We start from the raw sequence: 16,047 nt of genomic DNA, 5'->3' as shown, positions 1-16,047 counted from the left end.
TGTATTTTTAAACCATCTGAGTTAGAAATTGATTTATTAATATCTTCATCAAGTATAATGTTTTTATACTTCCCAGAGTGACCATAGACTAGCCACATAAACTCAGAGAAATAATGGATGCCAAGTGTTTTGTAACTTGTAAAGATCTAGACAAATGTGGTTTATTCTTTGGCATAACAGATTCCCAAATCTGAAAAAATTCAAACTCAATAAATATGTATCATTATTCTTAGTTTGTCTTTCTTTTACATGTAACTAAGAGAAGTGAGGACTCAAGACTCGGGTTAAATTTAAGTGACTATTTTTATTCTATATGTGCTTTTTAATTGGTCTTTTTTTTTTTTTTTAAATTATCCCTAGATATGAGTGGGAGAGATTCCAGGAAACTAGAGTTGTTTCTGAGTTACTGATTAGATTACAAGTTCATCAACTCTTAATTTTATTACACTAACATAGCCCATGCCTGTCTATGGATAGGAGCAGATAAACACATTCTTTGGAATAATTACATTAGGATTAACCAGAAGTCTCCTTCTGATCACTGGTAATAAAAGAAGAATCTTCTTAATGTGTAAAACATATTCCCAATGGTATTTTCAACTTTTTGTTTTGTTTTGTTTATTCAAATTAAAACCAGTTTTTCCTTCCTCCAACAAGAGTACTTTTTTATTTTAAATGTATTTATAAACATTATAAAATAATTTATTTGTGTACGGCATAATGGTTACAGTCAATGACATTATATTTTATTCTTGAAAAATGCTGAGAGTAAGTAAGTGTTTTCACCGCAAAAATAACTATGCAGGGTAATGCATATGTTAATTAGCTAGATTTAACTATTTCAAAATGTATATATATTTCAAAACACCACATTGTACACAACAAATACATATTATTTTCTCTGCCAACTTAAATAAATTATTTATTTATTTATTTTATGTTTGTAGAGGTATCCAATCTTTGGGATGTATGAATATTCTTAATGCAAATGTTTAAAACTGCTTCTCAGTGAAGTGGAAAGAAAATTTTAGGCAGAAAAGACCTACTTGGAGAGTTTCAATTTTTCTCCAAAATGCAATGGACTGTTTCCACTACAACAATTTGAAAGTTCTGGATATTTACAATTTATTAAATAGTTGCCAAATATTTACAATGTTTCATTTATCTGTCAGAATGGCCCACGGTAACATCAAATAGCTCTCAATAATGTCCCTCTTTCCCAACAAGCAAAAGCACTCAGACAAATAGTTTGTGTATATTTGACTGATTGTTTCAGATGTATTCATCTCTATTGATCAGCACTTCTTAAAAACAGGCTCATAAGGCACTCACATAAAAGCGGCAAACCATTTAGCAAAACAGTCTACGCTTAGCCAAATGGTAGTATTTGTAAGGAGATTGAAAATTCTGTCTTGCTGACAATGACTCTTGCTAACTATAGTTTAACAAGCTCTCTAGTAATATCACAGAACATATTTATAGTCACATATTTTCATTCAAGCCTGAATTATTGACTCAAGACAAACATTGTACCTTTAAAAATATTTATGTAAGTAACATGAGCAGTTAACAAAACTTATTTACTTCTCCACACTGTTAGAAAGGAAAGGTAGTGAAACATTTGATAGTGTAAGGACTCTATGATCTGTTTTATATAAAATAAAATAAATACCTCCATTTAAGGTATTAGACTCAGATTCAGAATCCATACCCCTAATTTATTAGGTTGGTGCAAAAGTAATTGCGGTTTTTGCCATTACTTTTAATAATTTTCCTCCAAATACTGGTGTACAAATACATCAATGTGGAATTTGAACCTAAAGAAGTAGGATTCAAGGTGAAACTTGAATAAGATATTTATAAATCCATTCTATTTATTACTAGATCCACTGATCATAAAAAAGTGGAAGTCATGGGTTTCCTTCCTGCCTCAGTATTTTACACTCCAATAGAATAAATTAACTAGTTAGAATTTTTTTTGAAGATATCTAGAAATTTCACTCCCTAACTGAAATTTCATACTCTATTATCTCATACTTTTCCATATTTAGTGAATTAGTTGTCTGATTTAATCTATGTCCTTTTTACCAGGGCCAGCCATTTCAGCTGTGCTCCTCCTAAAATTCAGGAATATTTCACCTCCTTAATCTTCTACCTTAATTGACATTCAAATCCTCAACCCTGGATAATCCCTCAAAGTTCTCCATTTACCATTGTCGTAATACACTTCTTCCACCTGATTTTCTTGAAAGTAGTGCTGTTAACAGCTTGTTCAGCTCTTAGTGCTGATCTAACCCTGATCCCTCTGTAAATTCTTAATTCCTTCATTCCTAGATGTTGTAGAATAAAACAATATATAATTTTCAGTCACCTGGCTGACACATATCATGTTTTAAATTTAGCTGGGCTAATAATTATTTTACTTATTCTTTATTTTCTTCTAAAATCCTCCAAAGGCAGATGGTCCCACATTTCCAGCACCATTTTCATCTCCAATCTCCCCTCCACCTCACCCTCGATGACCACTAATATACAACAAAACAATTTCAATCATCATCTGCAAATCTCACTAAACATTCATGTATTCTCAGATTTTCACTAGTTTTAAAGAAGCAGTATTCCATTTTCATTTCAGATTAGTTTCAGCCTTTGTGCTATAAATTCTATCACCTTTCATATCTCAAAAATTTTGCTCCATCAATAATTTTTCACTTTGTCATCTTCAAAATTTTCTACTAGCTCTTTCTTCATGGCAAACACAGATGTTTCTTTTCTTCAGCCTAAAAAACTTTATTTGACTTCAATGTACCCTTGAATTCACCTTATAAAGATAACTTTTCAAATGTTTTTATATTGAAATACTTCTCAAAGGATGCTGTGCTCACTGCTTCTATTTTCTTATATTCTGTAGTCTCTTTCATTAATTGCAATGTAAATTGTATATGTGTTCTTCTCTACTAAAAAATGATCTGTCACAGAGCACTGATAATAGCCAATTCACAAAATTCATGTCTCAGTAACTTTTTCCTTTTTTTTTTAAGACAGGGTCTTGTCACCCAGGCTGGAGTGCAGTATTGCAATTACATCTCACTGCAGCCACAACCTCCTGGGATCAGGTGATCCTCCCACCTCAGAATCCACAGTAGCCACAGGCACGTGCAACCACACCTGGCTAATTTTTTATTTATTGTAGAGACAGTTTCACCATGTTGCTCAGGCTGGTCTCAAATTCCTAGGCTCAAGAGATCTGCCTGTCTCGGTCTCCCAAAGTGCTGGAATTACAGACTTGAGCCTCTACCCCCAACAGTAACTTAAATCTCTCTTCCTCTTTTAAACTAAGTCTGAACGAAACAGTCCTCATTTTTTATATCCCTGTATTCCTGTCTTCATTAAAGCTTGCTTCTTCTTTCCATCCATAAGTGGATTCATTTCCCAGTTTGTATTTGAAACTTTATGGGTTTTAGTCTATACTCTCTTTGGAGGACCTCATACCAGGACTTAACTGACGTGACTTTAAAATTCTTTCTTTTGCTCAATTTGTTGACCTATATTTACAAAATTTTTTGTATCTGTCAGTGACCTGATCCCACTTTGGGAGAACTCAAAATAATTTCCCAAGTTTACTGTTGCCCGTTTATCTTTATGTTTTCCATGAGGTGCCTTGTTATATTCTTCCCCATTGTATCCACTTGATATTTCAATCCTCCTTAGCCCCTTTCTTTATGACTAGTCCCTCTCCCTTGTCCAAAGGTCAATGTTGTCACAAGATTTAGTTTTAGTTCTATCTCTATTGGTATAAATCTCATATTTTTGTCTTTATCCATTGCTTCTGTTATTGCTTTAATCTACAAGAAAATTCTATGAAATAGATATTACTTTCATGATACAGATAAGAAGAAAATGACACCTTAAGAATATAGTTTGATTTCCTAATATCGAATGTTCATTTACAGCCAAGCAAACCTTTTATTTTTATGTGTCAGTTTTAAGTTAGTATCTGCATTCTAATTTCTATGAGAACAGAGAACATACCAACTTTTGCTTTTGCTCTTTAATTATGACACAGGAAAGGATGCATGCATGATGAAAGGAAGAATGACAGAATCAGAATCTAAAATATTCTTGTGATTTGTTCATGGTGGCTAGAACATACATATATCTTTGCATGTGGAAATAACCTAGAAGAAAGTCATTTATATGTTATTACATAGGAAGTTTATTTTGTATCTGCAGTCAATAGGAAAACATTGATAGGTTTTTAAGCACATAACTAAAATGATAATACTTGGCTTTTTTAAAAAAACAAAGACTACCCTGGCTATACTATGGCTCAAAGATTATGTAGGAAGAAAATTGTTACTGATAGGCAAATACTTCATGCAATTCTGAATTAATGCAGGAATTATAAGTTTGAAAATAAGATTTGAGGGATGTCAGGAGACAAAGTGACAGAACTTGGTGGCTGACTGTACATGGATGGTAAATGAGAGAAGTGATTAAGGATGGAATTTGATATGGTTGATTATGTTATTCACAAGTATGTGAAATGCAGGACAAATATGAGACTGGAGAAAAGGGAAAGGGGTCATAATTTGGGAAATTCAAACCTACGTTTTTGGGTTTTTTTTTTTAGCAGTAACAAATGGAGGTATCTATGAGATCAACATGTGAGTCTGAAAATTAGGAGGGATAACTCTAGTAAGAACTACATGCTTGATAAATTTAATCCTCCATTTTCCTTATTTTATATTTTCCTTTTTCCACATATCCAGTGAGTATAGGCAAACCGTGTGATTAACCAAGGCCTGTATGTTTTCCATGAGGTGCCTTGTTATATTCTTCCCCATTATATCCACTTGATATTTCAATCCTCCTTAGCCCCTTTCTTTATGACTATTCCCTCTCCATTGTCCGAAGGTCAATGCTGTCACAAGATTTAGTTTTAGTTCTATCTCTATTGGCATAAATCGCATATTTTTGTCTTTATTCATTGCTTCTATTATTGATTTTAATCTACAAGAAAATGCTATGAAATAGATATTACTTTCATGATATAGATAAGAAGAAAATGACACCTTAAGAATATAGTTTGGTTTCCTAATATCTTTTTTAAAATCATTGTTGCAACTGTATTCATACTAAAAATAGTATACATGACTATTCCCACAATTAATGAACACTTAGACGAATATCTATGTACAACAGACCAGTGTGGGAAAAATCATGTAATTCTGTACTTTAGTGTTAGCATTTTTTAGCCTAAAAGGTATATTAATAAGAGAGGAAAAAGGAAATATCTCTTAAAATGCTTCTCAAAATCCAAAAAGCTCATATAACATTTTTAAACCACTTTATTGAGGTATGATTGATATGCAAAAGCTATACATATTTAATGTGTAGCTTTATGTATATGCTATATATATTTAATGTAACTTGATAAGATTAGAGATAAGTATACACCTGTGAAATAATCACAATCCGCACAGTAAACTTCTTTGTCTTCTTATTACTTCCTATCTTCTTCTTACTGTTATTATTGTATGATAAGAACACTTAACATAAGATCTACCCTGTTAGCAAATTTTTAAGTATACAGTACAGTGTTGGTATATTTATATTAGTGCCTACTATAAATATTATCAGATAATTTAAAAATAAGTATAAAATTGGAAGTTAGAATATCTAAATAAAAGATCATTACGAAGAAAAGATAGTACCTAGCCACAATATTTGTTCTCATAAATGAAATATACTTAGTTTGGCTGATGAGGAATTTTACAGATTCAAGATGCTTATTTCTTCTATCTCACAGAAAATAGGTACTTATAGTCATACAAGTATATCTGACACCATATGTTTACTAATATGACACACTGAAAGTCCACAATATTATTTATATAGTATTCATCTAAAATATTTACATTGAATCTAGTTGTCAGAGAATACAGATAATTGGATATTATATTTTGAAAAGTATGTTAGACTTTAGAAAAATGCCAAGGTTAACAAAACAAAATAACAAAAATATTAAAAGGGAAATGTTATAAATTAAGAGTTTAAATAGCATAATGACAAAAAAGAGTGTGAAACTTGACTAGACGATGAATATAAGAAATAAAAAAAGGTATGGGAAACATTTTTTGGACCTATCAGATAAATTTGAATATGGAGTATATAGTATTAGATAACATTTTGAATTAATATAAATTTTCTTACACATGGGAATAGCATTTCAGTTTGTAGAAAAATTGCCTTATTCTTGGAAGACACATTTTGAAATATTTGTGGGTGAAATGTCTCATAAAGATTCAGCAAAACAATATATATAAATATATTTATATGTGCATATGTAAATTTATACATATATATTAGAGAGAAAGCAAACAGGACAAAGCATTAATTCATAAAGGTGAAGGGTATGAAATGCAGGATTCTATAGTACTATATTCTTGAACCACTGTAGGATTTTAAATTAATTATCAAAATAAAAAGTTTGGGAAAAATAAACAAATGTGTTACTTTTTGGCAAAAGAAAATGTACAAATTTATCTGCATATATGTATTCATAGTGCTTTATAAGGAAATTCTATCAAACAGCCCATGGGCAGAACATTTCAAAATTACATAAACATTTTTTGGAAATTCTTTTCAATTTATTATTTAACAACCTTGACAACAAAATTTGACAAAGACAATGGCAGGTCAATAATCCTCACAGACATAAATATAAAAATGAAAGCAAAATATTAGCAAACTGATGCTAGCAATATATAAAATGCAAAAAGGAAAAAGGTTGGAGGGAGTTTAGGGGGAAGAGGGATTATCCCAAGAATGCATGTTTGAAATACTATTAGAACATCAATTAACATTACTCACTAGAAAATCAAATTAAACAAAAAATCGTAACAATGTCAGGAGAAGCCAAAAAATAATTAAATAAAATTCTTTTATCAATTCCTGATTTAAAAAACACCAATTAAAGTAGAAATAGAAGAGAATTTCCTTAGCCAGATAAACTGTAGGTAGGAAAACCTTCAATAATTATCATACCTATCGGGAAACATTTAGCACTGTTGACTACAGATTGTGAACAAGGACTTGTGCTGATTAACGGGTTTCCTGTTAACAGAACAGACTCTAAAGAATGACATAGTTTCCTGCCCTTGACCTTGTTCTCCTCAATAATCCTGTCAGGGATTTGGGTGAAGGTGGATAGAGCAGGCGTTTCAAACTTGAGATTCAGTGTGGAAGGATATAGTGACAAAACAAAGTCAGAATTCCAAATGACCTCAACTAACAGAAATGTTTGCTGCAAATAAGCAAAATGGAATTTAATAAATATCTTTATTGAGGTTCAAAATCAATTACATACATGTGGTTTGTGGGAGAATCTGTTTGGTAAGAGCAGATGTGAAAAAAGTAGAAAAACTTTACAAGCTAAATATAGGCCAAAAATTTAAAAAGCTGACAAAGCTACAAAAACAAAAAGAAAGAAAAGAAAGAAAGGAAGCAAACTAATCATGATCTCTATTTAAAAAATTACTTATTTATAAACAAGCACCAGAAGTGAGGCAGATCTTGCTGTCAGAATGTCCTTATTGTTCGTAAATCTGATATCTACAGCACAATTTTCAGTACCACATTTCAGAAAGACATTGGCTCTTGTATGGGCTGTGGTTCAGAAGATAAATACTCTAAAAATCATGTTCCACAAAAAGGAGTAAAGGAGGGGATCATACTATACTTGGAGTATTTCTTTAAACGGATATGAGCACATTCTTCTAATAATAGAAAGTACTTAGAATTCACTATATATTAGATTATGTTCTAAGTAATTTATATTTGTAATCTAATCCTCCTATGTCTTAACCCAATTTTATAATGGAGGAAACTGATTTTCAGAGAGACTGAATTTGATCAAGACACTTAGTCACAGTCAGAGATGAGTGCAAGCTCATATTTAGCTCCAAAACATGACTATGCCCATCCCCTTTTCCAACCATGAATCCAGCTGTGTGAGGAGCTGTCATGTGGACAGGACAGAGAATTTTGGTGTTCCTCCATGAAAAAGAAAATAGTAAGTAGAACAAAATTAAGTTGGTTCAAAAGAGACTACCTTAAAAATCTTTTAAACCAACAGTCTACCTATGAATGACAAGCTGACACAGCAATACCAATATGTCTATGGAAGTACACTGCTTTCAAGGTCAGGTGCAGTGGCTCATGCTTGTAATTCCAGCACTGTGGGAGACTGAGACAGGAGGATTGCTTGAGCCCAGGAGGCCAAGGCTGCAGTGAGCCATGAACATGCTACTGCATTCCAGCCTGGGCAACAGAGCTGGATTCTGTCTCAAAACAAAAAAAGTACACTGCTGTCATATTAATTTACAATAAATACATTTAAAATAATTTCTAAAGTGTTGAAACCATTTTGCTATTTATCAGTGCCTACTTCAAAAGAAAGTGATATGACATAGCTTTAGTAAGAGTCAGAATATGTAGTTTCTTTAAGACAGATCTGAAACTTTGGATGATTATCATAATCTCTACTAGATTCATTTATCTCAAGGATAGACTGAAGAGATGTGCAAAGCTGGTTGATTTCTAAGATTTCTTTCTACTGTACAATTATGTGATTTTTAAGACCACCTACAAAAAAAAATCTTACATGTGATTTCAAGTCAGAATGTTGTAATCTCATTTTGCCTGTTTGAACAAGTTATCCCAAATGAGCAATTAAGCCTTGTGTGTCCTCAATCGAAGTTCAGTTACAGGTATAGATATTGGGTAGGTTTAAAATTGTTTTTAATATTTTCACATTTAAAAACGTGGAAGAAGATTCCTTATTGTTACTAAAAATTAATTTATGAATATCTAAGTATGAATTAAGTACATATGTAAATATTTAATTATTTGAAACATTAACCATTTCAAAGAAACAAATGCATATCTTGTTAAAATTCTCTTGGTACTCCTTGACCCAAAAACTAATATTAGTGATGACCACAATTTGGAAGGAAGAGATTATTTCAGGACACCATCAGCATATGTAAACACATTGTTATAATGTCTCAATTTGGCTCTGTAACACCATCTAATCTGACAAGACTGAAATAGTTATTGTGAACTACGACCTAGAATCATTGTGAGAATAAGGCTCAATAATTTATTTTTGAAATAACTTTGCAATAGAGTTCCAAACAATAAATGAGGTTTTAAGTAGATAGGCTTTTCTCTAGGAATCTTCCTGTTAATGCTGTAGTTGACTATACTGGACCTTTACATAGAAGACTGAAGTCACCACATAGAGCAAGGATAGTACAGATACCTTTTTAAAGACTTTCAAGGGAAAATATTAACTTTCAATATGTAGTTTCATTTAAAAGTACATGCTATTTTTAAAAAAGTGATTGACTACTCTCCTTACCTTAAACACAGCATGATTTACCAGCTAAGTTACAAAGAATTGTTATACGTTAACACACCCTGGAGCCTTAGAAATACTTTTGGAAATGCCACAACTTAGTGTCATTAGTATGATTACCGAATGGCCATATTTATGAAGTACAGAAGACCATTCTGAATGTACACTAACTCTGACATCGTCTAAAAGTCACTTTTTCCACAAATTTATGATAAATTTCCAACTAGTCAATAATACAGAGTGAATAAAATAAAATTTGGTTGTGATTTTTTAATCTGTCTGAAGGTGGTTTTTAATTGATAAAACATTTATCTATAATACTTATGCTGGTACAATTCTGAAAAATCACTGACACATTTTTTCTTATTAGGCTCAATATCTCAAGGTAGACAATTCATTTACAAGAAAGTGGTCCAAATTATTTTCACTTCATTATAGAAATTGTAGCTATTATATCATCATTTACACAAATGTAATTGACTTTCAGAAACGAGACTTTTGTCTCATGTCTAGTTGAACACTCTGGTTGAACAAAATGCAACATTAAATATACCAGCATGAGCAAGTACTGGAGTTCCTACTGAGCCCATTGACTTTTCTTCGACATCCCCATTGCTCTGTAATTTAAGGCAGTGAGAAATGAGATATTCTGTCATTTATTCAGTTCTGTTGTCAGAGATTGTGAAACAAAACCTATCCAGCAGTTTTATAGTATTAGATGACTTTTTTTTTCAAAGTGATGCCCTTCCTACAGCAAAATAGTGAATTATGTAAAGCCTGTAAACCAGACTATTGTGCAAACCTCATTGATTTACTGTTGCCACTCTCACAAACAAATAACTCTCAGTCATGCAAAATGATATAGTCATTTGTCTTCTGAAAATGGGCAACGTGATTTTATTTTCTTCTCAACTGTTTCATTCTTGGGCATCGCAGCCTTCTATTAAATGAGATTATGACCAATCTGTCACTTTGTGTTTGATTATGTAAAGAAATTTTAGCAAGTTACTTTGATTTTTGCATCTATCAACTTTATTGTCCTATTTCACTACCCTTGGTGGAGAATCGACTAGCATAAAATCATAGAGAGGTGTCTTCTCAAGGTTTACCCAAGGGAAAGAATCTATATATCATCACCAGGCAATGAAACATTATTTCCCATAGCTTTACCACTCCTATTTCCTCACTATCACATAAGGTGGACAGCTGTTTCAGACAACTGCAGAAACTAGACACATTTACATATGTATGTAAATTTATGCTATGGCCAAAAAAAATATTGTCCTGAATAGAATTAAATTTAGATGTAGCTATATCTGTTAATCAAGGCTTAAGAAAAGAAACGTTTCAGTGAGAAAAAAATGATATGTAGTGCAAAGGACAAAATCTCATTTCTGAAGCACAAGTCAAAGAATTCATTTGTTTTTTTTAAGATTCTACTACTGAGTTAGGCACTGTTCTAGGTGCTTTGGCTAAATCAGTGAATGAAACAAAGATTCTTTGCAATGTGAAATTAATCTTGCAGTGATGAAAGATGTTCTAAATGATATACGAAATGTTGTAAATGATATATGAAGTATTTGCAAGCATGTAGAAGCAGAAAAGAGTTTAGAAAACAGTAATGGTAGAATAGGGAAACGAAGACCGAGTGGGCAAGAGTTGAGTCAGAAATTTAAATAGGTTGGATCATGTGGGGTGGCTCGCACCTGTAATCCCAGCACTTTGGGAGCCTGAGGCAGGCAGATCACTTGAGGCCAAAAGTTTAAGACCAGCCTGGGCAACATGGTGAAACCCCAACTCTACTAAAAACACAAAAATTAGCCGGGTGTGGTGGTGCATGCCAATCCCAGCTGCTCAGGAGGCTGAGGCAGGAGAATTGCTTGAACCCAGGAGGTGGAGGTTGCAATGAGCTGAGATTCTGCCACTGCACTCCAGCATGGGTGACAGAGCGAGACTCCATCTCAAAAAACAAATACCGAAACGGCAAAGAAATGTGGGGACTTGGGGTTACCAAAAGTTATACTACTTTGGCTTACATAAAATTCTGCTAGTTTTAGTAAAACAAGGCTGTTGACTACAATGAGTAGTCAAGGATATGTCTATGCCTACTGGTTTTACTGAATTCGGGATTTTCCTGGGGAATCTCAGAATTGCCTTAATTGTGTTAATTTGAAATCTGTCCAAAATTAACAGAAACCTTGAGACGTCAAGGATGTCCTGTGACCTAATTTTTGGAACTGCCAGTAATACATGAAGACCTTTGCTTCTTCCAGAGACACAAAAATTAGTTCTCAAAAACCATTATTTTAGATTAGGCCCTTGGTCCATGTAGGTCAAGATCATATTTCTGCTGGTAAATTTTGGTTGTAGCCTGAGGACACATTCTAAAGATATGATTTCATATCAGTTATAAAATGCTGCATTTTCCTGCAATAACACTTTAGATATTTATAACTTATTTTATCTAAAACTGTTATGAACTAACTTTTATTATCAGACCTTATCCACTTTTGGTGAATTCCTGCTTTTCTCCTGCCTGTAAATCCAGAACTTTCAAACTTCAACAAGTTGCCTGAATTTACTCCTCCCCCACATCCCCACATGTCTAAGATTCATAGATTAAGTCAAAATTTTAAGATGTTTTAATTCTTTCCATACCTTACATACTGCAGTAATTTTCATCGAATTCACTTTTTAATTTTCAAGAGCCATAGTTATTTTTAGTGTTTTCATATGGCATTTCTGCACTCTTTTTTAAATTATTTTTATTTATTTATTTATTTATAGACATAGTCTTTCTCTGTCACCTAGGCTGGAGTGCACTGGCACAATCTTGCCTCACTGCAACCTCTGACTCCCTTGTTCAAGCAATTCTCCTGAGTCAGCCTCCCAATAGCTGAGATTAAAGGCACATGCCACCACACCCAGCTAATTTTTTGTATTTTTAGTAGAGACAAGCTTTCACCATGTTGACAAGAGTGGTCTTGATCTTCTGACCTCATGATCCACCAGCCTCAGCCTACCAAAGTGCTGGGATTACAGGTGTGAGCCACTGCACCCGGCCATATTCCTGCACTATTAGTGGTTTGAAACATCTCTATATTAATCCTCCCAAGCCCCATTGCATTTATGCTACGGGGTCCCTAGCCTGTATCTGATAAACACATGTTATTTATGTTTTCTCCTCGTCAGTGGCTTGTCCTTTTTCATTTTATTTTGATCAAGTCCAATTTGTTATATTTTTACTTTTCGTTGGTTCAGTGTTTTATACATTAAGAGAATTTTGGTGAATTCAAGGTTGCAAAGATATTTCAACTATTTATTTCTCTAGAACTTTCATGGCTTTAATTTTTATATATAAGTTTATAAGCCATTTCAAATTAATTTTTAGTATATTGTGATGTGAGTCAGCATTGCTTTTTCATGTAGATATTCAATTGCTCCAGCATCATTTGCTGAATACACGTAGCGTATCTATGGTAACATTAGATCTCTTCATGAAAAAGGGCAAAGTGTTTTGGATGCCTGTATTCTCAATTAACATTGTTTTGTGTTTGATTTTGCACTGTAGTTTGCAAACAATTTTATGCTTATGATGTCTAAAGTATTCTAATAATCTTGTGAAGTAGATGTTCTTAGTTGATAGGTGAGGAAATTAAGGAGTTAAAAGACTTACTGAAGTTATTACACACAGACACGCACGCATGCACGCACATGCATTCACGCGCACATACAAGGACAGAAAAAACACTCAAGCCTAGATCATTACACTTTACTTCAGTGCTTTGTAGTTTTCACTTCCAAAAAAATTTTAAAAATTAAAAAAAATACCTTTATAACAAAGTAGACTCAAGCAATGTCCTGAAAACAACTTGAGGCATGGCATGAAGCAACCACTGATTTTTCACCAGAGATTTGTGTTTTACCTTTTATAATGTGCATTTTGTATTACTGTACATGATGTTTGCAAAGCTGACTAGATACCAAAATAAAGTGTTATATTGTATATCATCAACTAAAATAGCTGTTCCAGATAAATGCAACACGCTTCTCTATTACTGCCAGCTCCTCCTTTGCCCAGGCCCTGCTCCTTTCCAGATATGTATAACCCATTTTTAAATACTCCCATATTGATTCTTACCTGCAGGCTCTTTAGAATTACTGAGTGTTATTAGCAACATTTCTTTGTTAAAACAGAAGCAATTATACTATCTATATACCAAAGTAAATGGGATGCTGGAGACAAGTTCCCATCCTCCAATGACAATAGGCTTTTTACTATTCTGAAAAATCAAAGGTTATTACCTACTTGTTGGGTATTTTTTCTTGCTATTCAATCAATAGTGTATATGAGAAGACATTCTGGGAGAATGAGAGTAATCTAGAGACTATGAAGTTGAGGACCATTTTTTGGGGGGTTGCAAAGCCAGGAGATATAAGCTTCCCAAATTATATTCAAATGCAGTAATATATTTTTTTCCTCGACAGTATATAATGTTTGCTTTGGAAGATACACTAGGAGAGGTATCTGTTAAAGATTTTCCATAATAAAAAATTAGCCATATACAGAAAAATGAAACCGGACCTATATCTCTCACCACATACAAAAATTAGCTCAAGATGGATTAAAGACTTAAGACCGGAAATGGTAAAAATCCTAGAAGAAAAACTCTTCTGGATATTGGCCTAGGCAAATAATTTGTGACTAAGACTTCAAAAGCAAATGTAACAAACAAAAATAGGCAAATGGGATAAACTAAAAAGCTCTGCACATAAATAATCAACAGAGTAAACAGACAACCTACAGAACGAGAGAAAACATTTACAAGCTATGCATCATCGAACAAAGGACTAATATCCAGAATCTACAAGGAATTCAAACTCAACGAGAAAAGAGCAAATAACCCCATCAAAAAGCGGGCAAAAAACATGAACATCTTCTTTTTCAAAGAAGACATACCAATGGCTAACAATCCCGTAAGAAAATGTTCACCACGACTAATCATCAGAGAAATGTAAATTAAAACTGCAGTGAGAGATCACCTTACACAAAGTCAAAATGGCTATTATTAAAAAGTCACAAAACAACAGATACTAGCAGGGACGTGGAGAAAAGGGAATGCTTATACCCTGTTGGTGGCATGTAAGTTAGTACAACCTCTATGGAAAAGCAGTATGGATATTTCTCAGGGTTAAAAACAGGACAACCATTTGATCCAGCAATCCCACTACTGAATATCTACTCAAAGGAAAATGTATTGTTATTATTACTTTTTGAGATGGAGTTTCACTCTTGTTGCCCAGGCTGGAGTACAATGGCACGATCTCAGCTCACCACAACCTCTGCCTCCTGGGTTCAAGCGATTCTCCTGCCTCAGCCTCCCTAGTCACTGGGATTACAGGCATGCACCACCATGCCCAGCTAATTTTGTATTTTTAGTAGAGACAGGGTTTCTCCATGTTGGTCAGGCTGGTCTCAAACTCCTAACCTCAGGTAATCCACATGCTTTGGCCTCCCAAAGTGCTGGGATTACAAGCATGATCCACCATGCCTAGCCCATATTATTATTAAAAGATACTTGAGCTTGTATGTTTATTGCAGCAATATTTATAATAGCAAAGTCATGGAATCAACCTAAGTGTCCATCAACAGAAAATTGGACAATGAAAATGTGATAATGTGATACATACACACACACACACACACACACACACACACACACACCCACCCACCATGGAATACTACTCAGCCATGAAAAAGAACAAAATCATGTCTTTGGCCGCAAATGGATGAAACCGGAGACCATTATCTTAAGTAAAACAGTTCAGAAGCAGAAAGTCAAATACAACATGTTCTCACTTATAAGTGGGAACTAAACAATGCATACACATGGACATACAGAGTAGAATAATAGACACTGGAGAGTTGTAAAGGTAGGAGCGTGGGAGGGGGTGAGGAATGAAAAGTTACCTGTTGGGTACAATGTACAACATTCAGATGATGGGTACATTAAAAGACCAGACTTCACCACTACACAGTACATGCATGTAACAAAACTCCACTTGTACCCACTAAGCCTATAAAAAAAAAAATTTAAAGATCCTCCAGAAAAGTGATAGTTAGCTTTTAATATCTATGCAAATTTGGCATATCAGTTAATAATATTCCTCTTTTTATGTTGCAGGAGCGGGAGAATCTGGGAAAAGTACTATTGTTAAACAAATGAAGTAGGTACACAACTGTCTCAAATGTTTAATATTTGATGTCTGTCCATGTATTTGACCATTCTTAAAATACATGCTTTTGTAAACGCTGATTGACAGTCTTTTCTAAATCATGAGTCATAGCAGAGTGGTCATAGTTCCTGCGCAAATATACCTTGTATTCTTTAGCAGAAAATGTTGCAGATGAATAATATTATAATTTCCATTTTTAAAAAATGTGCCTCTCAACAAGACAAATGTTTAAAGCATTATATTTTAGTTATATTAATCTGGGAATATCAAGGGCTTTATAATGTGAGCATTAACTGTAAATATTTAAAAATCTGTCAATCAATGATCCATTTGAATCTCTGAGAAAACATTATTTTTAATCTCATTGGCATTTTGCCTAGCTGAGA

At 33.4% G+C, this 16,047-nt stretch overlaps 2 protein-coding genes across 2 annotated transcripts in view; one reads left to right on the top strand and one right to left on the bottom strand.

Moving 5' to 3' along the window:
• The window catches only part of GNAT3 (G protein subunit alpha transducin 3), a 58,099-nt gene that overhangs the window by 4,641 nt on the left and 37,411 nt on the right, over positions 1-16,047 (top strand). Inside the window, exon 2 of the mRNA XM_012466548.2 lies at positions 15,610-15,652. Coding sequence (XP_012321971.1) covers positions 15,610-15,652 — 43 coding nt within the window. The remainder of the gene's footprint in view (positions 1-15,609; positions 15,653-16,047) is intronic.
• The window catches only part of CD36 (CD36 molecule (CD36 blood group)), a 203,395-nt gene that overhangs the window by 164,484 nt on the left and 22,864 nt on the right, over positions 1-16,047 (bottom strand). The gene's annotated exons all lie outside the window — the stretch shown is intronic.

This window comes from Aotus nancymaae, unplaced genomic scaffold (assembly GCF_030222135.1).
Source record: "Aotus nancymaae isolate 86718 unplaced genomic scaffold, 86718_ANA_hifiasm-v0.15.2.pri h1tg000002l, whole genome shotgun sequence".
In the NCBI taxonomy this organism is placed as follows: Eukaryota; Metazoa; Chordata; class Mammalia; order Primates; family Aotidae; genus Aotus; species Aotus nancymaae.
This window is presented reverse-complemented; position numbering and strand designations above follow the sequence as displayed.